The sequence below is a fragment of the Brienomyrus brachyistius genome, chromosome 19 (assembly GCF_023856365.1).
Source record: "Brienomyrus brachyistius isolate T26 chromosome 19, BBRACH_0.4, whole genome shotgun sequence".
Taxonomy (NCBI): Eukaryota; Metazoa; Chordata; class Actinopteri; order Osteoglossiformes; family Mormyridae; genus Brienomyrus; species Brienomyrus brachyistius.
Window position 1 is genome coordinate 3,988,812 of NC_064551.1, and position 21,566 is coordinate 4,010,377.

General features: G+C 48.2%; 1 protein-coding gene and 1 long non-coding RNA gene across 3 annotated transcripts in view; one reads left to right on the forward strand and one right to left on the reverse strand.

Moving 5' to 3' along the window:
• The window catches only part of map3k5 (mitogen-activated protein kinase kinase kinase 5), a 35,840-nt gene extending 17,563 nt beyond the window's left edge, over nucleotides 1–18,277 (reverse strand). For both annotated transcript variants that reach the window (XM_048986564.1, XM_048986562.1), the window contains exons 1-11: nucleotides 18,059–18,277; nucleotides 17,231–17,739; nucleotides 9,051–9,190; nucleotides 8,370–8,393; nucleotides 5,346–5,539; nucleotides 4,314–4,482; nucleotides 3,459–3,565; nucleotides 1,779–1,949; nucleotides 1,329–1,441; nucleotides 901–1,060; nucleotides 347–500 (exon numbers count right to left, since the gene is read on the reverse strand). In XM_048986564.1, the coding sequence (XP_048842521.1) occupies nucleotides 347–500; nucleotides 901–1,060; nucleotides 1,329–1,441; nucleotides 1,779–1,949; nucleotides 3,459–3,565; nucleotides 4,314–4,482; nucleotides 5,346–5,539; nucleotides 8,370–8,393; nucleotides 9,051–9,190; nucleotides 17,231–17,739; nucleotides 18,059–18,072 (1,755 nt within the window). In that variant the 5' untranslated portion in view covers nucleotides 18,073–18,277. The remainder of the gene's footprint in view (nucleotides 1–346; nucleotides 501–900; nucleotides 1,061–1,328; nucleotides 1,442–1,778; nucleotides 1,950–3,458; nucleotides 3,566–4,313; nucleotides 4,483–5,345; nucleotides 5,540–8,369; nucleotides 8,394–9,050; nucleotides 9,191–17,230; nucleotides 17,740–18,058) is intronic.
• A 70-nt stretch (nucleotides 18,278–18,347) lies between these two features.
• LOC125715260 (uncharacterized) lies at nucleotides 18,348–20,501 on the forward strand. The gene is made up of 4 exons (XR_007383980.1): nucleotides 18,348–18,478; nucleotides 19,218–19,261; nucleotides 19,417–19,530; nucleotides 20,322–20,501. It is a non-coding gene; the product is annotated as an uncharacterized LOC125715260 (long non-coding RNA).
• The last annotated feature ends 1,065 nt before the right edge of the window (nucleotides 20,502–21,566 follow it).

Consider the following 21,566-nt stretch of genomic DNA (forward strand, 5'->3'; position numbering starts at 1 on the left):
GATGTGCCAATATCTGCTTCCTTTTCTTCACTGTGGTCTTGAGGCTTGACGATTGCAGTTTACATGCGATGCGATGAGACCACCTGAATGCAAACTAGACGACAGGCCGCTAGCCGCCAAGATAATCGACCCCCCCCCCCCCCCCCCCCCAAAACTGAATGTGCGTATAGCTGCGATTTGAATCAAACTCAAACGGCGCTCAGAATCTGAAGGGAACGCATTTGTGGTGCGGCCACTTGCCAGCTGCAGCTGTTCGTATCACTTGGGTCCACTGTGCCAGTGTGAGAGAATGCTATTAAGATGGAGGAGGGAGGGAAGAGAGGGGCTGGAGGAGGGGGGCACTCACTGGAAAACGCACGGAGGAGACCTCCTGCTGTGTGGCTTCCACCAGGAAGTCCATCCAGAACTCCACCAGCTCCTGCTTTGGCGACTGCTGCTCCGCCGGCGTCTTGTTGAAGTGCTGGTAGATTAGAATCGTCTCTACAAGCGATCGCAAATACCTGCAATTTCGTACGAGCGAACCGTGAGTATTTTAACCGTCGACGGCCGCTATTCGTTTCAAAGGAAATGCCTCTTAAAAGGACATTTTTTAAAAACTTCTGCAGTTTCGTCTTGAAGGTGAAAAACAAAGAATGACCGTTTTGACCACTTTTTGCAAACACCCATGACGAGTTGGTACCACTTTACAATAAGGCTCCCCGTTGCCACTTACAAATGGTAGTAACTCATTAATAAGAAGAAAACTATAGTATAACTTGTTTATAATTGTCTAGTAATGATTTACAAAGTGTTACAACCTAATTAATAACCTGCGTATAAACCATTCATAATCTCTTTATAAGGGTAGCCTTATTGTAAAGTGGCACCGAAGAGTTAAAAATGTGGTGTAAAGTATCTCACCAAACTGGGGCCTTGAGCTTAAAGAGCTTTTCAGAGGCATGGATGACCCTTGTGTGGTCATTGGCAAGAATACTGGCTCCCAAGAAGAAGCCCACATCCCAGTAGCTCTGAAGCTTGTCCAGACTGCCCTTTTTCCCCAAAAGGCTACTCAGCTTCACACCTGTAAGGCAGCGTCAGAGATCAAGGAGAGAGTCAATCATAAGGAGTCCAGGATTGTGGTGACGTTAAGAGCGAGCGAATCACCGTTAAGGAGTCCAATACTGGTGATGCTAACAGAATGCGAGTGAACCAATACAGAAGACTGGGTCTAGGATATTGCTGAATGATGACAAACCGGGCTATTCCACAAGAGAGAAGATACTGATCCTCAACTGCGATTGTTGAGGCTGCATCGGCGTCATCATCCCCGTCATCATCGCCATACGTACCGACTTTGCGGAGCTCGAAGGACGTGTCGAACTGGTGTCCGGCCGCCAGGAGCAGTACAGCGTAGTTTATCCCTGAATGTAGTGTTGGCTCAGACTCAAAACCCCGCTTGAACCTGGAGAGCGGAAAAGTGAGCGCAGGACCATTCAATCCATCATCATCAACCTCTCCATTCCTCCTATTAACGTTTCATTAACCAAAAACAAAATAGCAACAACGTCTAAAATGAAAACCTTGTTTCCCCTGTTAGCTTACTGATCTCTCGGGGGGGCTTCAATTGCAAATTATTACCGCGCAACTACTCTGGAACACTGGACAATCCATCAGTAGTTACGACAGGCGTTACGAAGTCTACGTTTAGATGGTATTCTGCTGTTGGAAATAGCTGGACGGTGCCTTAGATTTAAAATACGACGGCCTGGGACGACGTTTATCGGGCATTTGTGCCTGACCAGAGCATTCCGTTGTCTCTGCTTTCGGTGTCCATATAGTGCGAATCCAGGAACATGTCCTTGTAGATGCGACCAACCAAGCAGTAGATGTCGGAGGCCGTCTGCTCCTCAGATTCCACCAGAGGCAGCATGATGTCCAGCGCCTTCTGCCTGTCGCCATGAAGGTTCCTCCTGCAGGTCGACAGGGTAGTGCCATTACCTGCGCTCCACCAGCCTTGACTGTCAGCATCAAACCAGATAAAAGTGGATCCAACCCAACACACCGCACAGCAAATACACTGTTACCGTAGAAACATTTGTACGAGCTTAGATTGTGATTAGCACAATTTTTCCATCGGTGTAACTTAAACAGAACTAAAACATCTGGCTAAATTGAAGACGACATTATTTATAACCGCCGAAGGGTATGGGCTGTTCTGAAGTTTAGACGCTGGGTTTACATTTACGGCAACAATCCTCTCCTGAAAAGGACGACACAGATTTACCGTGGTAGGGCGTCTGGACTTCAGTCAGGCTGAGCTCACATTTTTTTTTTTTTTTTCTTTCGTCACTGGAAGGTTTTGGGGTTTAGCTACTCGAACTGGAAAATCTCCAGCCACTGTGCACTACCCTGGATTACAGCTGCCTGAAATGGAGATTTCTTTTTTTTTAATCTGCTTCTTTTAGGAGGATGTGGGGACTGGAAGGGAAGGGTGGACTACATTGTGTGCATTTAAATGAAAGGTCTCAATGGGGGTGACTGGAACGCTTAAGGATTTTTTTTTCAGGGGAAAAAAAAGCACAGTTGCAGATTGAATGTCCACGCATCACTGCATCACGATCCATGTACTAATCACCATACCACAGTCTCTCAAACCGGCCAGGCGCGGAGCTGGGAGGGGGGGAAAAAATGCGGACCGTCTGAGGGTCCCCGGGGACTGGGCCGAGAAACAGCTCCAGACAATGTGACGGACTTTGTGGATTTACTTGCTATGAATTTTGGGCATTAAACTCACTTTAGTGCAATGTTATAATGTGGACATTACTGAGGGTGTCTGAGGAGTGGCCAGCAAAGCAGATCTCCAAAGGCAGGTGCTGACAGGGGATCTCCACGGCGTGATGGGGGTTCAGAGCCTTGACTGCTGTGGAGGGTATGTGGGGTCAGGACCCAAAACCTGCCTCTCTCCCTCACTCACAAAACATAGAGCAGCTGTACTGGACACATCATCATCATCAGCATCGCCACCATCACCATCATCATCTTCAAGGCCCAAACCGAGCAAGCAGAAACCAGCAGTAGACGGTGGTGCCTGGACTGTGCTACCCGGAGAGCATGTAGAGGTTACTGCTGATTGAACTTAGGCTCACCCCAATCACTGGCATGTTTGTGAAATCTGTGGTGTTGCATGTACAGTCATACTGACTGAAACGGGGCCACTGTCTTCACGGGGGGGGGGGGGGGGGGTGGGGGGTGGGGGGAACGCTGAGCCAACTCGTGCGAGACATACGCATGACAGAGCCCACTGTTTCAGTTCGACAGAGCAGTGAGCACCCTCCCGGAAGAATGCGGACCCGACGAAAAGCCCGAGGCTGTGCTGTGGGCATTCTCCTCAGATTCGGGATTAAAGGACAGCTTGCCTTAACGTAGCCTGAGTCCAGAATGCAATGGGGGGGAGGGGTCCTCTTTTAGCTGGGTCGTACCTGTTCAGGGCGAAGGCATAGTGGAACTTCACGTGGGGGTGCGCCACTGGGTCAAACGTAGGGAGATTCTCCAGAGTCTCCACCAGCTTCACAACGGCCTCGTAATCCTTGTTCCCAAAACACACATAAATAAAGCAGAACCAATTATTTACAACCCGACACCACTTCCCGCCAGCGACCCAGAAATAGACATTTAACCTGGAAGAACACGGCTGCTGAACTGGTACACAATTACGTGTTTACTTTAATCTCATCCCTTCTTCGTTTTTTCCCTAGTGCACGTCATGGTGTTTACCTTAGAAGACGCTTCAATCTCCTGCCACACGAAGAAACATTAGTTTTGGCAAAAATTCATTGTAAAACGCTAAATAATTCAGTGCTTCTCATTCATTCCCCGCTGATGTTATTTATTCATGTGTCTGCTGTACGGCGTGGGCCTGCAACGCAGCGCGGCTGCCGTCTGCCGCCCCAAGGAGGACGCAAGCCCTGCTGACTCACGACGGAAAAGGGTCACTGGGCAGACGGCGGCGAGGTACACGGCACTGCAGCCGTCCCTGGGCGATGCGGAGGCATCGGAACGCCAAAGCCGGCAAACTGGCAGTCGATTTCACACAGACCAGTCCAGCGGAAGCAAGAATGAGTAAATATAGGAAACTCAGGAATGGTTTTATCCAAAGCGATAATATATTTTTTTTGAAAAAACAATGTCAATCAGTCCCTGGAGCAACTGGGAGTTCAGGGGCCTGATCACAGGGACGGCCTCCTACCCGAAGGAGCCTCACCCCACCCCCACAATAAGAAAATTATATTGTATGGGATAATATTATAGTTTCTATAGATATCACTGTGCCGTACCTGGATGTCCCGATAGGACAGCAGCAAGCTGATGATGACGTCAGCTGATAGGCACTCCACATTGTCCAATCGCTGCTGGATCCGGCCCAGCTCCGCCGCCAGCTCCGCCCCCGTGTACAGCTCCCGCGCCTTCCGGATCTCGTTCAGGATGGTTTCCCGTAAGTACTGGCTGTGGTGGAAAAGCCACAAGTGAGCGGGGGGGGGGGGGGGGGGGGGGGAGGTGCCGTGACCCCCGCCCTCGCCTCGTCCGGCACACCGGCGTGCCGAAGCGGTAGCTGATGGAGCTGTAGAGCCGATGCCGAGAGGTGGGCCTCATTACTGACTGCAGGGGGCGCTCCGCATCATGGTAAACCTCATAAATCTTAACGCCTCTACTCTGCATTAAAACACCCCCATTTTGCTCTACCCAGAGGGCACCCGACACAGCCCTAAAGACAGCAGGTGGGGATCATGCACGAGGCCCCCAGTCAGGGGAACGATATGTAACGTTTCCTTCGCGCTCATATACAAGCCAATAAACTTTTCTTGCCAGAGCTGGGTGGTCTGCATGCTCAGGGGGATCTGCTACACATCTGCACCAGAATTAAATGATTCTGACGAATCGGCCACCAACAGAGCATCATAAACTCATTTGTAGCTACTGTTGAGTGACTCAAGTGGACACAGAACCACAGCCACCTGATTGTGGTTTGTATACCTTTTAAATTTATAAAAAAGCTAAATTTTATTTAGCTGATGCGTTTCTCCAAACCAATGTAGGTGGGTCAGGGGTGCCATTGGTCTGGGTTGGGAGTCCAATACCTCCTTTCATGGGACCCAAAATTGCTAGTGGCACCCCTGCCTGAAGCAACTGGGGGCCTCGCCCAAGGGCCCAAGGGCGATATCATTTTGCCGACCCTGGGATTCGAACCTGCGACCGGGGATCAGAAGCGAATCCTCCTAACCTGCTGATCCGACGGCACGGCATGCGGCGCTGTGGATCCTGCATCCAGAATCGATGCGACTGACCCCCCCCGAGTCGCACACACTCACCAGGTGTTGGCGGGCGGAACGCGGAGCAGCTGCATGAAGCGGTCCACCAGGGGCATGCAGATGGGGCCCAGCAGTGCCTCCATGCCAGGCTGCATCAGCTCCGCCAGGCCCTTAAGCAGGTTCCCCTCGCAGCAATACACCTTGTTGTGGGGAGTCACCATGTACGGGATGAAGGTGTAATTCCCGGTGCATGTCTGCGGACATTCGAGATCATTTGCCTTTTGCACACCAGCACAAAGGAATTCTCTCAAGTCATGGATTAGACAGTACAAAACACACTCATGCAACATCAAAGTAGATAGGGGAGACTGGGCACGACTGTTGACTTTCCATTTTCAGAAAATGCAGAAAACAGACACAATGGGGGAAAAAAAATCCCTTTCAAAGCAAAAAAAGTTGCACTAGTTCAGTAAACATTAGTGGTGCTCAGGAGAATTTGAGTTTTGCATGAAGGCTACTGTGTGCTTTTGAACAACAGACTGACCGTTCAATAACCGTCCCCCGACTGCTCTATAAGTAGGAACTGCAGAGGTACATATCACAGAATAAAAACGATTATAGAACGAATGTCTGAAATTGGAAGTACACAAAGTGTAAGGCGCGAAGCGCGACTCTTAAATAAAGTGCACTGTGCATTTATGAAGTAACAAGAGGCAATATAGCAGATATGCGGAGAAAGCAGGCAGCACTGTCAGCACAGCTGATATTTATACACGTATCTAAGAATCAGTAAGAACAACCACAGCGCTCATCACGCCAACTGTATGCAGTCGAGTTGGATTCGGCCGTTTATAAATAGCACGACGGCCGCCGTCACGTACGGCAGACGGTACGGCCCACAGCTTTGTGTTCTGTAATCGTGCATAAAGGTGGGCAGCGGGACAGTGAGGTAACCCGCCGGCACTGCATGCGAGACCCGAGGTCTGCAAACGAGCGTGAAGCTGGACCTGATCCCTCCACGCAAATGAATGCATTCGCTGTTTTCAGGGAGGCATTAAGGGCTGTATTGAGCAGCGCTGTCCTTAAGACGACATCTGTGGTGAGATTATTTAAGGGAAGTCTTGCAGCGAAGCCAGACGCAGTGGCTTCTGGTAAGCTCAATAAATCTTGACCTCTGTCGGTGAAAGATTAAGGCTGAAAATCTTGCACAGACATCTCATCAGCGTCGTATTCATGCCTTCTGCCGAGCTGCACCTCAGTGCGGTTCATGCGCCCAGCCGCTTATCTAGTAGATAATCAGGAATTTCAACAATTCTGCCCCAGGTTATCTGTAGCATTTATCAGGATCTTAGAAGACTCCATCCCAAGAATCGCAAGGCACAAGACAGGGGGGGGACACACAGGCCGTCACTGCAAAGAGCCAGTGCACCTGACTGCATTTTTCTGGACTGCAGGGAAGCTGGAGAGACACCATGCACAAACTGGAAAACTCAGTGGAAACTTAAGTTACTCCTGCCAAATGGGCCATGGACATTTCGAAATCTTTCCCCCCATTTCGTTCCACTAGCGTTACTCAGATAAATAAATGCGCGGACGCCTGTCAGCAGATGGTAGTGATCTCCCCAGACTTTCCCCCGTTTTGATGACATCACTGATGCCCGTCTCTTCCCCCTGCAAAAATAACGTGTTACTGGTGAGCACAGGTTGCAAAATCCGATTCTATTTCTGTCCCTGGCGAGTGATTCATTCCCAGCCGGATCACATGACGCCACCAAAGAGCACCTACAGTGCCGCTGCGCGCCCAGACTGAGCTCTGTCCTTTGTCCCAGCAGCTGCGCCAAGCACAAGGCACTAACTGCAGGGACTGCAGCATGTCCTCAGAGTTGCACCCTTGAATGCACAGTCCCACTAACGAGCACATGCAGGGACCTCATTCAGGGGAAGGCATTGTATCAAACACTGCAGGACCTATTTAGCTCTATTACCTAATTAGTTCTACCTATATTTACCACCACTGTCCTCATCTTCATACCACTTACGGAGTCACCTGCCCCAGCCAGAAATGCACACAGCTCACAATGGCTTTTTAAGAGGGTTGCAACACACGTCATGCACCTGCCCCCCCAAACAAAAAACCCACTTTAGGCCGCAAGCAGGCTTGCGACTTGCAGGCAAGGCAGGCTGCATTTGAGGTTGCATCAAGCATGCACTGCCGCGCCGTTGCAGGAAACACAGGCACAAACATTAACATATTGAAAAAAGATGCACCTCAAATAGGGGTCGCATTTGCTGCGAGAGCTCAGCCGGCACAGGACCCTGAATGCGTTGAGCTTATGGCGACCTCAGAGCGTGACACGTGACACTTCACGCAGTGCAAACACCCGGCATGATGGGAATTGATTTTGCCAGCTGGCTCCATGCGACGCCCTCCCCGCGCTGCATTCCCATCAGTGCTGATCGCAGCCGGTGAGCAGTGTGTTTATTCGGTGCCGATTTCAGACTGGGAGACACAGCAGATACACTGGGGGCCCAAATGCTCTCGCGCTCATGCTACCGAGTTGGGAGGGGGAGGTTTGAGGAGATAAACACAAAAGTCACACGGCTGCTTGCCAAAGGAACTGGGTGCCTGGGGAAGTCGCAGCATCGGACTGGATGTGAGGAGGGGGGGGGCAAGACGAGGGTGCGTGAGAGTGCCAGAAAACAGGCGGCAGGCCCAGCCCAGAAACACCCCCCCCCCAAACATTCTACCCCGACAAGCCACCAGTCACAGCTCCAGCAAGCAAGCAAACTGGCTACACTGGCAGCAAACCCAGTGACTCAGGTACAGCACCCTATTAACCCCCCCCCGTACATGCACAGAAAGGCGTCACACACTCCTGGCTGAATATTGCTGCAAATTGTGAATGAAACTATAGAGATAAACAAGTCCAATGTGACACAGTCTTATCTAAGGTTCCTCCTCTACTCAGACGGAGAACAAATTCTGAAGATAAAGACGGTGACAGTGAGAGTGACTGAACGGTAGTGAGAGGAGGAGGGGGGCGATTTCAGTCATGAGGAATAAACGGCATTGCGTGTACTTACAGTGTTTTTCTGGCAAATGATTTCCTGAAAGGGAAGGGAGCAGAGGCTTAGAAAACGTCCACCTGAAAGTCAGCAGTGAGTCAGGGCAAAACTTAACAGACTTTTATCAGCTTTTGTGTGACTTCGTGCATTGGCATGACTCTGAGTGTCACTTATACCAGGGCGACTGCGAGCTGCTTCTCTGCAGCGCTGGAGACAGCATTACAGGAGCCGTGTTCGGGGAACCAAGCCGGTGCGACGGGGCGAATGGGAAGGGAGAGTGCAGAGCAAAGGGGCCTTTTACGGCCAGTCAGAGTGGATGTTATTTAGGGGTCAAAGTTCATCAAGATAAGAGAGGAGTAACAGGAACATCCCAGGAAAACCCTCACACCAAAGAATTCTGGTACCCATGACGTACGAATAAAGCCCCCCCCCCAGTGTGCCTGCATGCGTGTAAATGCTGCCTTTGTACACCGGGGGCTCCCCTTGAGGCTCTGAATTATTCATTTAGAGGAAAAGAGAGAGAGAGAAGAAAATAAAGCGGATGAGATAAAGGCCAACATGTTTTCGTGACCTCACCTGCGGGTGCGCAGGGTCACGGGAAGAACGCGCCGATCCCAACACAAGAAAGCAGCTGAGCAGCTCCTCCCCCACTGCACCTTTGCCCCCCCCCCACCCCCACCACCTCCCCGCAGGACATACCTGCAGGGACTGTAGTGAGTCAGAGTTGGAGTCACAGTACAGGATGATGTTGTTGACCATGCTGAAGCTTTCCCTGACGCCCAGGTGGTAGAAGAGTGACGGCTGTCGGAATGCATCGGTCATCTCCACCACGGCGATGTCTGCGGGGGTCCCGGGTCCCAGCGGGGGGGGGGGGGGGGGAGAGACCGCCATTAGGCTCGAAGCAGCACAGCAGGAACAAAAATCACGGCCCTTACGGCTCTCTGCTATCAATTAGCAGCCAAAATGCCATATTTAGCTGTTTGTTTACTCCAGCAAAAGTCACCCTAGGTGCCTGCGATTCATTCTAACCTTAGGGAAAGTAATTCAGGCTGGTTGTGTTACTTAACTGGGGAATTACTGCGATTCAGTTTCCTTTAATTATTTACATGAAGAAGGGTAATATTAATTATCTGGGGCGGCTGGTATCCCTCCAGTGAAATGGGTCAGGTGAGCTCTTCCTACCCAGGAGCGTCTGTGCTGCTCTGCCATTGGTTATTTAAACAAAAAGCGAAAAAATAAAAAGCTGAAAGACACCCACCATCCCCCCCACGGGCACCTTTTATATGAAAGTGACGCGTGGAGCATTTGAGAGCAGCAGAAGTCGGGAGGAACAGAGGAGGCAAACTTGTTTGGCAGGATGACATTGAAAGGGCCAGTCCCTCGCTGACGGCGGCCCCTCCCTCAGCGAGCCTCATGCAAATGGTACCAGGAAATGGCTTTTGCTTGCGCTACAGGCTGCTTCTGCTCTGCGTGTGTTTTTTTCCAGGGTTCTGGGTAAAGTTCTTCCCCGCTAACCCCTTACGCGAAACCACGCGCATTAAACGTTGAGGCTCCCTTGCCGCCCGTTCCCGGCGTTAGAGAACTGGGAACCAGAATGTGCTGCTGTTTATTGGTTTGGGTGGGTGGCGGGGGGGAGGGGGGGGGGCGAGGATATGGGCCAGAAACCACAGCAATGATAAGATAGGGTGGAGTTTCACTGAACGGCTGCTGCCCCTGGTTTTTTTAAGTAGCGGTCAGCTTCGGGGGACCTTGACTCCTCACCAGAGCCGTCAGGCGTCCCGCTGAAGGTGCCTGTGTGGCAGGAAGGAGATGTGGAAACTGAGCCCTGTGGCGCGGCAGCTTCTTGAACGAGACGGCGTGTGGTCACAGCCCTCAGGGCCATCCCCACCCCCCCAGGCCGAAAAATGCACGTGACACTCCCTCTGGAAAGCAACTCACGGAATAGGTACGGGCGAAACTAGCCAAGGCAAATATTTGCTTTAGTGGGGCACGGCCAGCGAGCTCGTGGAACGTGAGAAGAACTAAAGCTGAAGGACGTCACCTTAGATACCGAGAAGGATACCTGGAGCTCACAGCCCAAATTACAGCAGAGAGAGAGAGACTTAGCCACGCAGGACAGATACGGCTGGCATAGTCAACCAGACATGATACACCAAGACGTCATTATTTACGGAAAAAATAAACACACGCACAGTACATTTAAAAGCATATTAAACCACTTACAGAGGTAGTCAAGTCAATTATTAGGCCTGCAATAATTGTGTGATGTCATTTCTAATTATGGTGTAATTCGTTTCACGGCAATTGCTTGGAGAAATCACAGAAAACACTTGTGTGTGAATGACTCCTTCTGAAAGGAGGCCTCGCTATAAAAAGGGGTTTCATTAGAAAAGGCCGCATTTAACGAAAACCATCTGGGTTTTGGGACAAAACCACTACACTGACTGGGATGAATACTGCAGGAGGATGTATGAACTGGGATCAAATGTGCCACTAACAATGGTGCGTCGGACCAAGACGTGGTCTAGGTGCTGTGCAGCCAAACACCTGAACAGCCCGTTAGATGGAAACTGCAGGATGACCTCAGCTACCTGAGCTCCATGAGAAGCTTTCAGGGTTCAAACCTACAGCTTTGGGCTCACAGCAAAGTTCCCTCCTCGCTGGAGCCAAAAAAACTCATCGTACATGGGGCCAGAAACATTCTGGTTAAATCAGCGTGGTTCTCACTACAACTGTGACCAAGATAAGTGAATAGATAGCAGATGGATAGGTAGGTGGATGGATGGATGGATGGATGGATGAAGTAGTACTGGTTAACAACAACAGGAAGGCTGTTGGTCTTCAAACTTGGTTAAATGATCTGGCAATCCTTCAGTATGCTGTAAGCAAACACATTTGGATGAAGGGATCATGTCAAGCAGAGAGGTTTAGGATTTGGCTTGGAAATGTGGGAGCTGAAAATGCAGGAGGGGGCAAATCTGATGCTGCAAATTTGAGAAAGCATCTTGTAGAGAAAGATGTTCTTTTACAGGAGATCCTATTAAAAAAAGAAAAAAGTCAAGCTTGGGGACAGCTGACATTCATGATGTTCAGATGAACAGATGGTCTGCGGGACTCCGGGGAGACTTTGGAGATGCTCTGCTTGGCCACAAAGACGTTCCTTTCAACCCAACAGGAGAAGCAGAATATTAGCTTAAGTACGGCATCTTAAACCCTGCACGTGTCAAGAACGTGGAGCAGAACCGACCCAGAACGGCAATGATCCTAACTTCTGAGGCTGATATCAAGATCTCAGTTCACCACCGTCTCAACAGCATCGCCACTCCAGAACCAGGGCTGGGTTGGAAAGACACAAGGGCGAGTCTGTGAGATTAAATTTCCCGTCGCCCTTTTACAGGGAGGCGTCCATCACACCACTGCAGTGGTGGAATAATGCAATTTGATCAGATGCTTTTTTTGGACCTGACACACAGCTGTTATGCTTCTTAGCTGCAGCAGGAACGTCGCAGGCTTTCCCGCAGAAGTGGCCAGACACCAGCATTCGGGCTCCTGAAGGGACCTGCGACAGGGGGCCAATTCAGACACGATGTGCCATCCCGCCCTCTTCTGCAGAGGTCTCTACAGCAGGCCAAGCATCTCACTTTCACTTTAAAACCTCCTCCGCGAGGACTGACCCCCCATTTCCTCTGCAAAACCTCAAAGTAACTCGACGCTGCACACATGTTCAAATGCAGTTTTCGTTTGACTTTTTTTTTTTTTGTCCACAAATAAAGTGAAATAAATCAATTAATAAAATCAGTTAGCGTTCCGCCGATTCCAATGTGACCTCACTGCTATGCTCTCTACAACATAATGTCCATAGCTGTGTGAGTGCTGTAGATCCCATTATCGCAGGAGAATGTTAGGAATTTTGGCACTGATGCGTCAATGAAGGAACATTTCTTCCCAAATGGGGAGGCGGGGGGCCGCAGTCTTGTGATTCCAATTCTGTATGGAATACTTCTCTCTAGGTGGGGGTGTTTGTGTGATCTGCAACGTCCAAGAATCCAATGTAGCATCCATTCCCGTTTAACAATATTAACATGATCACAATTTAATGTCCACTCAGTATCGGAAGCAGTTAGGAGACGGACGGGGCGAGATGCCGGTTAAGATGACACAGGCTGCGCTGCACAAAATGTGCATGAGGTGTTATTATACAAGGCCAGCGACAATGGCACAAATCATTTTTAACTAAGACACGGGGCCGGGGAGCCCTCAGCCTGTTCACCGATTCGCCGCATGTTTCTGGTGCGTGTTAATAGGGTGCAGACTCGTGAACAGATAACAGAATGTGCGAGTTTGTCGCTTCCTAGGAACTTTGACACAAAAAGAATTGAAAAAAAAGGAGGAGGCCTCATTATTAATTTCAAAGAAACTTCTGTGTGAGATAAAGGAAATCAAAACCATTTATACAGAGAGGCCCCGGTGCTGCTCTAAATGTCACCGACGCGTTACATCCCCCGAGCTGCCGGATTTAGCCGGGCGATTCCGCCACTCGCACACAGCAGCGATGAGAGCTGGCTGCTGATCATGCCCTTGCTGAAACAGGCAGGCAAGGCCAAACAATGAGTTTTTTTTTTTTGCAGTTTTTATTTATTATTTTTTTTTGTTAAACATGCTATCCAAGAAGGAAACAATAGAAAAACATTACAGGAAAAGGAACAATGAAGAGAGTTTCGTCAGACTTACATGGGGGAACGTGATTTTTTCCCCCCCTCCCCTCCCCCCTCCCCTCCCCCATTAAATAGTCACAAAAGGCATTCAGGGGGAATTGTAAGCTAGTAAAAAAAAACACTCAGTTCCTGGAACATCCCTACTCTCTGAGTAAACTTGCTTACATTCTACAGGCTCCGTGACACACACCCCGTAACTGACACACACATTCCGCTGAACTTTCCTTAGGTCTGTCAAAGTCAAAGTTACTCTGGTGCACTTTAAACAGAACCACGCGAATCCCTCTTTCTCCTCCCGCCCCGAAGGGAGCGTGTACAAACACGCAGACACCAAAATATCTAGAAAGAGGGTCTGAGAACACTGCGGTGGCGGTAAGGGAGTGAGCGTTTAAACGCGGACTCTTGAGCGACTCCCAGCTAACGCGCATGTCTTATCTTGTGGAAAGCTGTTCAGTGTGGCTGGCAATTGGTTCCGGGCGTGTCAAGCACACGGATCTCCGAATTATTTTTCCAAACAAGAGTGTTTGGGGAATTGCTGATAGCAGGGGTGAAGGTTACTGCCTCTGATCACAGCCTGCCATCGTAGCGCGGGCTTGTTGCCTGTCGGTGACATTTCGGCTGGGCCTCCAAATATTACCACAAGCTGATAAGGGTGCCCCAAGGGATTCCTCCCCCAGCCCACACCCAGCCCCCAACATGAACCACAATGGATCGTGGCAGGCTCTTAAGGTTAGCGACAAAATGGAAAACTTAGCAGAAGTAGCAAGTGCACACCCCCAAACATGTGATGTCATCTAAGCTTTAAAGAACAAATGAAGTCAACAGTGTAGCATGTGTAGTATGAGAGATATGAGCTAAAATATAGCGTCCTCAACAGAAGACAAAAAAAAAAAAAGAATTGCAGGATCTCAGGAGGATCTAGAGCAGAAATCAAAAAGTCATGCTTTTAACAGCACTGTTCAAAACTTTGATTTCTATGCGGAAGCACTAAAAAGGAAGTGATCTGAGTAGTGCACAATAACGAATCTTCTTTTCACCTTTAGAGTGCAATTTGTTTTGCACTCTTGCAGCTGCAATCAAAATACAGTTGGCAGGCCTTGTTGCATCATTTCCTGTCCGGCAGCTTCCTGAACTCAATGGCCCCCACGCTGTGATACTCGTTGGTGACGATCATGACTGGTGACCATGGGCCAGTAATCGAGTTCACTGAAGCAAACTTGCATTTTGTGTAATAATTCTGCCAGAAGGACTCCAAGATTAGGGAAGAAACAGGACCAATTACGTAAACCTCTGCAGGTTCAACAGTCCTTCTCAGGCTCTGTGAGGAAGCCATCCCAGGCGAGACAGTACGAGTCATTTCCTGTTTCTGCATAAAACCTCATTTAACGCCAGGATCCATTCTTTCCAGCCTGATTTATGGTAAAGCAGAAATGCTTCGAACAAAATGAGATGGATTCCTGGAAGGACTGGTGAAACTGTGGGGCCTCATTCCACTTCCCTGCAAAGATCATGGTTTGAGCTCCACAACCTCTGATTCATGCAAACATGCAATAAAACAAAACAGCAGCAAACAACCAGGCCTACAAATATGGGCAGATCTATCCCCAAGAGGATGCCTACTTTGGGCAAGATAGAAGGCGGTGAGCAGCTCACAAAGAACCTCATATTTCCCATTGCCTAAAGCACGTTTTTTTTTGCAGCCCTCGGTATCCATATTGAGAAAAACCTCTTTGTTACTCCCTCCTTCATGTTGAGTAGTAGCTGAATATAGAGGGTGCTCTCATAAACAAGCATACAAGAATTCAGGAGCTGGGAGGGAGCAAAAATGTGGACTGTCTGGCAGGGAACTCAGAGGGAGCAAAAACATGGGCTGGACTGTAGGTCACCAAGGATCGCACTGGTAAACACTGCTCTACATGCTTAATCTGGGAGGCATCCCTGGCATTACTGTCTAATGAATGAGAGGAACCAACCCAAGGTATGCTGGAATTAAGGACCAAAATAAGGCAAATGAACAAATGAAACACCCAGAAGACTCAATGCTTGTTCTTGTGAACCGAAGCACTACTAGCAACACTGTAGCAAGTCAATTGTAAAGACATCCCCAGTGAATTGCAACAATGTCCTGGGAGGGTAACTTTCTGCCCACTATGTATAGAGAGGAAAAAGTAACTCTCATTGTAAAAAAAAAAAAAAAGGTTGGGAACATTGTTGTAACACTATCTGCGATTGTAAAAAAAAATAAAACTATGACATTTTTTCTCCAATATTCTCTGAAGTCTGGGGATCTTAAAACGTAGCTCAAGGTTCCTAAGCTTTGATCTTACCCATCTTTTAACTACCTGGATGTAATCAAGATGGGCAATGTTACTTGTCCCTAGTTTCAGGAACATGGTACTACTAGGCTGAAATGATTATTTTTTTGTTTAGATACAAAAGCGGAGATACTTGCCAGGCTGAAAATGTTTTGTTGTTTAAATCCTCGTGCTGCACTGCGAGATTTCTTGCAGTAAGAGCTCGTGTTTCAGACTTATAAAACTGGTTCCTCTGTGAAGCTTTTCCACTTTGAAAGTAGGCCCACTGAGGGTTCTGGGAAATTGTGCCCGGTTCACGTGCAAATTATGAGAGTGTTTGTGGCCCACGGGTGAGAAGGGGAACATAAGTGCTGACAAAAAAAAAAAAACAATCACACTGCGATAACAAGCACCTGTGACCCCCCCCCCCCGTCTATGAGGCGTGACTCTTTCAACAACAACATCCAAAGGAAAAAACATACAAAGACCACTGTATTTCAACAGTCTTGGCTTCACACTCTGATAAATGGGGTCCACAACTTTATGAATATGAAAACGCACAAAAACATGAATTTCTGCACTGACAGAAATTCTGAGTCATGGAATAAATTGTACATTTTTTTTCAGGATTTCAACTAGTGGAGCCGCAAAAGCTGAAACAGCTTGTGTATCAAAGACTGGACTCAGGATACGGGAGACGAAAAGCTCGGCACAGGTACGGGAGACGAAAAGCTCGGCACAGGTACGGGAGACGAAAAGCTCTGCAGAGGTACGGGAGACGAAAAGCTCGGCACAGGTACGGGAGACGAAAAGCTCGGCACAGGTACGGGAGACGAAAAGCTCGGCACAGGTACGGGAGACGAAAAGCTCGGCACAGGTACGGGAGACGAAAAGCTCGGCACAGGTACGGGAGACGAAAAGCTCGGCACAGGTACGGGAGACGAAAAGCTCGGCACAGGTACGGGAGACGAAAAGCTCGGCACAGAGAGGTCCTAAATCTATGTAAAGATGGGAAACATTAGTACCACAACAGCACAGAGAACACAAAGTGTACCAATGCGGGGGGGGGGGGGGGGAAGCACAAAAAAGAGAGAGAGGTAGACACATGAATTCATAGACGGATAAGTAGGCATGCCGACTGTTCCACGCATATCAGCTCGGAAAGGCTCTAAACAACCCAGCCTTTGTTATGTAGCAGCAGGTGTATCTGATTCGGAAACAGTGCCCAGCATAGAATTCAAAATCAAAAGCTAAATTATCACAAGATGGGTAAAAAGATGGTAAAGGAGGGTATAAACTTGGTGGTGTACCTTTCTTCAACTTAACGAAATAATGAAAAATAATAATTCAATCAGTGTATGAGAAAAGCAGAATTAAGGGGAAATTAATCAATAACAGAAATCAATAACCCCCCAGAATACACTGTTAATATAGTAGCGCGACTTAAAATTTATAAAATATTACTTATAATGCTTATAATAGCAGTTCACACAGACAATCAAATCAGTTATTCGCCATTGAATAAATATTAATAAGAATCATCATTCTTATGTGTGGTTTTAGGCATATCCTTAGTCATAATCAACTTTAGAATAAATCTATGTGGTTATATAAGATGCCCATGTGGGCATCCCTGGCCGCTGACCCCCCACGCAGTGACCCCCCCCCGCGCGCATTTACACGCACGTAAGTTTTTTTAACCTTGCAAATAGTTTGAAGGGTTCGCAAACCACCCCAACGCTTCTGGTGAAGGTGATTTTAGTTTTATAATGGAATAATACATATGTGTCGTCGGATTTCCTGCGTGTCTGAACGCGTGAGCGTCACGCCCGATGAGTGAGAGCTGGGAACCCCGGACCCCGTCGCCCACCTGCGTTGTAAAAGCGATCCAGCACCGCTGTCTCCCCGAAGTCCAGCTTTCCGAAGTGCACCGTCTCCAGGCGGCTCCCCACCGCCTCGCACGCCTCCTTCAGGCACTGCAGGGCCATGCTCTCGGCGCTGTGACCCGGGATGCTCTCTCCGTTTATCACGTACGCCACCGTCACCGACCTGTTCTTGCTCTTGCCGGTGGTCAGCAGCCCGCCTCCGTCCATGGGGCAGCTCACGCCGGCAGAGCCGATGCAGCCTCCGGCCACGGGATCCTGCCAGAAAGTCCCGGCTGCAGGAATGGGGCTCACGGCGCCAGCGCTGCCCTCTCCGCGGGGGCAAGCGGGACCCCCGCGGCTGTCCTCCGCCTCGAGGAGAGGGCCGATCGAGGGAACCAGAAGGGATATCCCCTCCGCATCCTGGCTCATCTTCAGAGTTGACCGCCTCTCGGCTCGCGTCGTCTGGAAGTATCGTGCGCGTCTCTCATCTGCAGCTACCTCGTCCTCATCAGCACTGCCATGCATGCAACACGGTGCATTTCCATAACACAGCCGAAGGCATCCCCATAACCCGGGGATAACTGCTCATGCATTGCTTTTAAGCTGCTTCCCCGGCGCGATCGACCTCGATATTACCAAACACGATCACGCACGACAGATCGACAACGGAAGAGCACGATTAACAGATTTCCGTAAAATCTAATTTCCTCAGATCTGCAAGATCAAAATAACGCAGCACCGGGCGACACTGACACGGACATGCATTAAAAAAACTGGCTTAACATGCAGTTAGTAACTTTTAGAAAAAGGGAAAGAAAAACAAAAGTATTTACCGTCTCGTCCCCATATTTGCTGCATCTGTCGTCGACGCGTTGGCACACTTAGAAAAGTTGAACGACGATCGCAGGTTTCAGTTTCCGTAAAGGCACCCCCCCCAACACGGAGGCCATCGGCCCCCAAACAGTCCAGCGCTCGACCATGCGCATCTGCGGCGGCTAAGGCGCTGTGATCGCAGCTTCTCCGCTTCTCCGCTTATTATCTTTCCCACACAGACTCACGCACACTAGGCGGGACCGCAATGTACCCAGTCCGGCATAAGGCGACGTCCGCCCCCTTAAAGGCGCAGCGCGCTTCGCTGCCGCTCAATGGCCTGAAATCCATCTACCAGACGTGCGCCATCCTTTGGCCAGAGATGTCGACCTGTAGCTAAAATCCAAGCGGAGTCATTAAATATTACGGGCAGTTTTACAGCGGTGAGTAACTTCATTGTCTCCACAACACCTTTAATTCACTACATTCTAAGCAAAAAATGTGTCGTGTCGATATTCTGATTCACATGTTTACGGAAATAGCGCAAGTTCAATTTGTATAAAATATGACAAAGGAGAGAAATGCAATCTATGTCAAATATTTTGTTTTCCTACACGAGCGTCAGTCCCGAGTCCTGCACCTCCTTCAAGTTCAAGCGCAACTAATATATTTTTGTCACTACTGACATCTAGCGGTGTCATGATGCAATTTCCTCGTTATGTTTCCTCGCTGTTGATGCATGACGCGTGTGAAAACTGCATGTCCGTCCAGTGAAAGGTGGCGGGAGAGCTGAAGCCCAAGCCCGTCAGATCAGAGCACGTGGCAGGGGTACAAATAGGAACGGATGTCTGACCTTCACAGGACACACACGCATACGCTCACACAAAATCAGTTCACTTAACTGTATGCCAATAGGCTGTGGAGTTCATTAAGTTTCCTCTTGTGCACAGAAGGGATTAAATTCCCCAAGCCTGGATCAACATGCGGCGCAACAGTGCTACCAAATGCACTTAGTTTAAAATCAAAGGAAATTACCACATCCATATCTCATGTACACATTCTCTCAAATCTTCAGTCCTTCATTTCAGACAAACGATTTAGCAAATGATTTCATAATGTGCTTAAATCAAACCAATATCTGTTTCAAAATTTAATCACGATTCTTATTACACATTCATTTAGATTTGGATTCTGGAAATACCTGAATATCTGGTAATGTGGTTGAGGTAAGAACTTCTAATGACTGGGATCAAGGGATTTAGAGAATGTAGAGTAAGGTTGATTGTTCCGCAGTGCTTTGTTGATCATGTGAACAGGTCTGAGAAACTCCCTGTTTAAATCGTGGTTGTCTGTGCTTTCGATAAATCTGTTTTTGGAACAGGCAGTGCCCTGACTGGGAGGGATCAACACACTTTTCTACTCTATAATTGGTCTGGATTCTTGATGGAGGACATATTGAGGTTGAAGCGTGACTCTGCAGAGTTGGTTACATGCGGTACGTTTCCCTTGGAGCAGGCAGACACTAATCTAAAGTAGACAGTGATGGAAGATGAGATGCTCTCTGCAGTGGGTTATAAAGGACTGTCCCAGAGTGGGCTGGTTGATGAAGAATTGCATAAACTTCATTGCCGTTGTTATGTCCCCGTGCCATTTTAGGGAGCTGCAGACAGAGGATTTTGCAGACCTCAGATTTCATGGCTGCACTATCAATTTCACCTTCGCTCCCCCATTTTCATTGGTGGTAAAATTTGAGGCACTACAGAAAATAGGTCCTTTATGCCTGAAAAACTACAAGTATTGTTTAAACGTTTCTATTAGCAGAATATACAGTCATGTTACCTAATAAATTGACCCCTACCTTAACACCAGAAGGGAACACCTTTTGTCTGCAGAACCACAAGTTTGTAACGTTTAGAGATGCTTTCTTGCCTACCTCTGTGCTGTACTGAGCTGTCATTTTTTGCACTCCAGCCTGTCTTTTCACGAGTCTGATAATTCTCCTCTGATCTCCCTCATTAACAGGTGTTTTCAGGCACACAGACCTGCTCCAGACAGATTTTTTTCCATTCGTTTATTGCACCCATTTCTACGACTCCACACACGGTAGTGCATGAAAATCCCTGGAGGGTCATAACACGATTAAAACTGATTACATCGTACATCTTACACGTCGTAACGATTAGCTCCGCAGTAAATGAGCCTTTTGGTCCTGTCTGCATTCTCTATGCATTCTGCTGTAATCTCCTTATTCATGGTTTTTATGCTATTTTTTTTTTTAATTCACAGATTCTACAGAAGCGGCCACTGAATGTACGCATCTTCTGCAGTAAAATGCAGGTAGAAAAAACTGATAGGGAGATTGAAGTGTGACCTCTTGTGGTGAATAATATATATTGCATGCCACTTATAGTGGATACCCCGTGAATCCTCCAAATTATCCATAGGAGCACCAGAGGGCAATATGGGATAAGATTCAAATCAATACAGTATATTTTATAAGTAAATTTGATTAATCTTGATGTCGAACAACATAAAATGACATTTTCACGTCTTACCAGTGTGGTGTCCATGTGGAAAACTACAAAATCACAAAACTAATTTCTGACTTTTAATGGAGAACTCAAGAACATCCACTTAGGCAATATAACCAGGCAGCGCAGAGAATTCCAAAGGCAATCTCCGACTACTTTAATAAAACAGTAATCAGGACATATGAGGCCAGATATAAGCTCACAGCTCACTAACAGTCTCGAAGCTCAAAAGCAGCACATATGCAGGCGCATCACGCAGCGGCAGACCATCATTTTAGGAGCAGAAAAAGCAGAGGTTTCAGAGGAAGGAAAGATCGGTAAACCGAGTAACTTCATCAGCATTCGCCTAAACACTCAGTTAAAGGGCTTTAATGACTGACTGATGATACCCAGCAAGCTGAAATATGTGCCTAAACAAGTAGATAATTGTGAACAGGTGTTCACGGGGTGATATCCCCAGAAGCCTAAAGCTTCTGCCTGCTCACTGGTGCCCTCTGGTGGCCTCGTCTGCACTTTGTCCAGGACATGGAAGGAAGGGTTTGTGTTCATATGAACATTTTCATACTGCAAATACAGTATACAGGGCGTGATGTATGTGCAATCCATGTAATGCATAATACATTTTATGAAACTGTTTCTGTATAAAGAATTATTACAAGCATTTAAGGCAACATTCATTGTCTGTCACTGCCGCACACAGTATGGAAAATGGAGTGACCGTGTACGTAGTCTTTATTGGTAATAGTTGGTGTATAAACATAGTAATTTACTTTTCATCACATTGTAAACATGTTTTTTTTGGCACTGTGAGATTAAGTTAGCAACATGAGTCGCCCCTGTTTTTGAGATAAGGGTGTTTTCCAAATGAGGCAAATTCAAAGAGGCCAGTGGAGGCGAGTCATTGTGCGGAGTACGGGTGGCCTGACAGTCATGTTGGTGGTTTCAGCTACCCATAATCCCCATAGGCAGGGCTAAGTGAGCAGGAAGCACCGTGGTACCG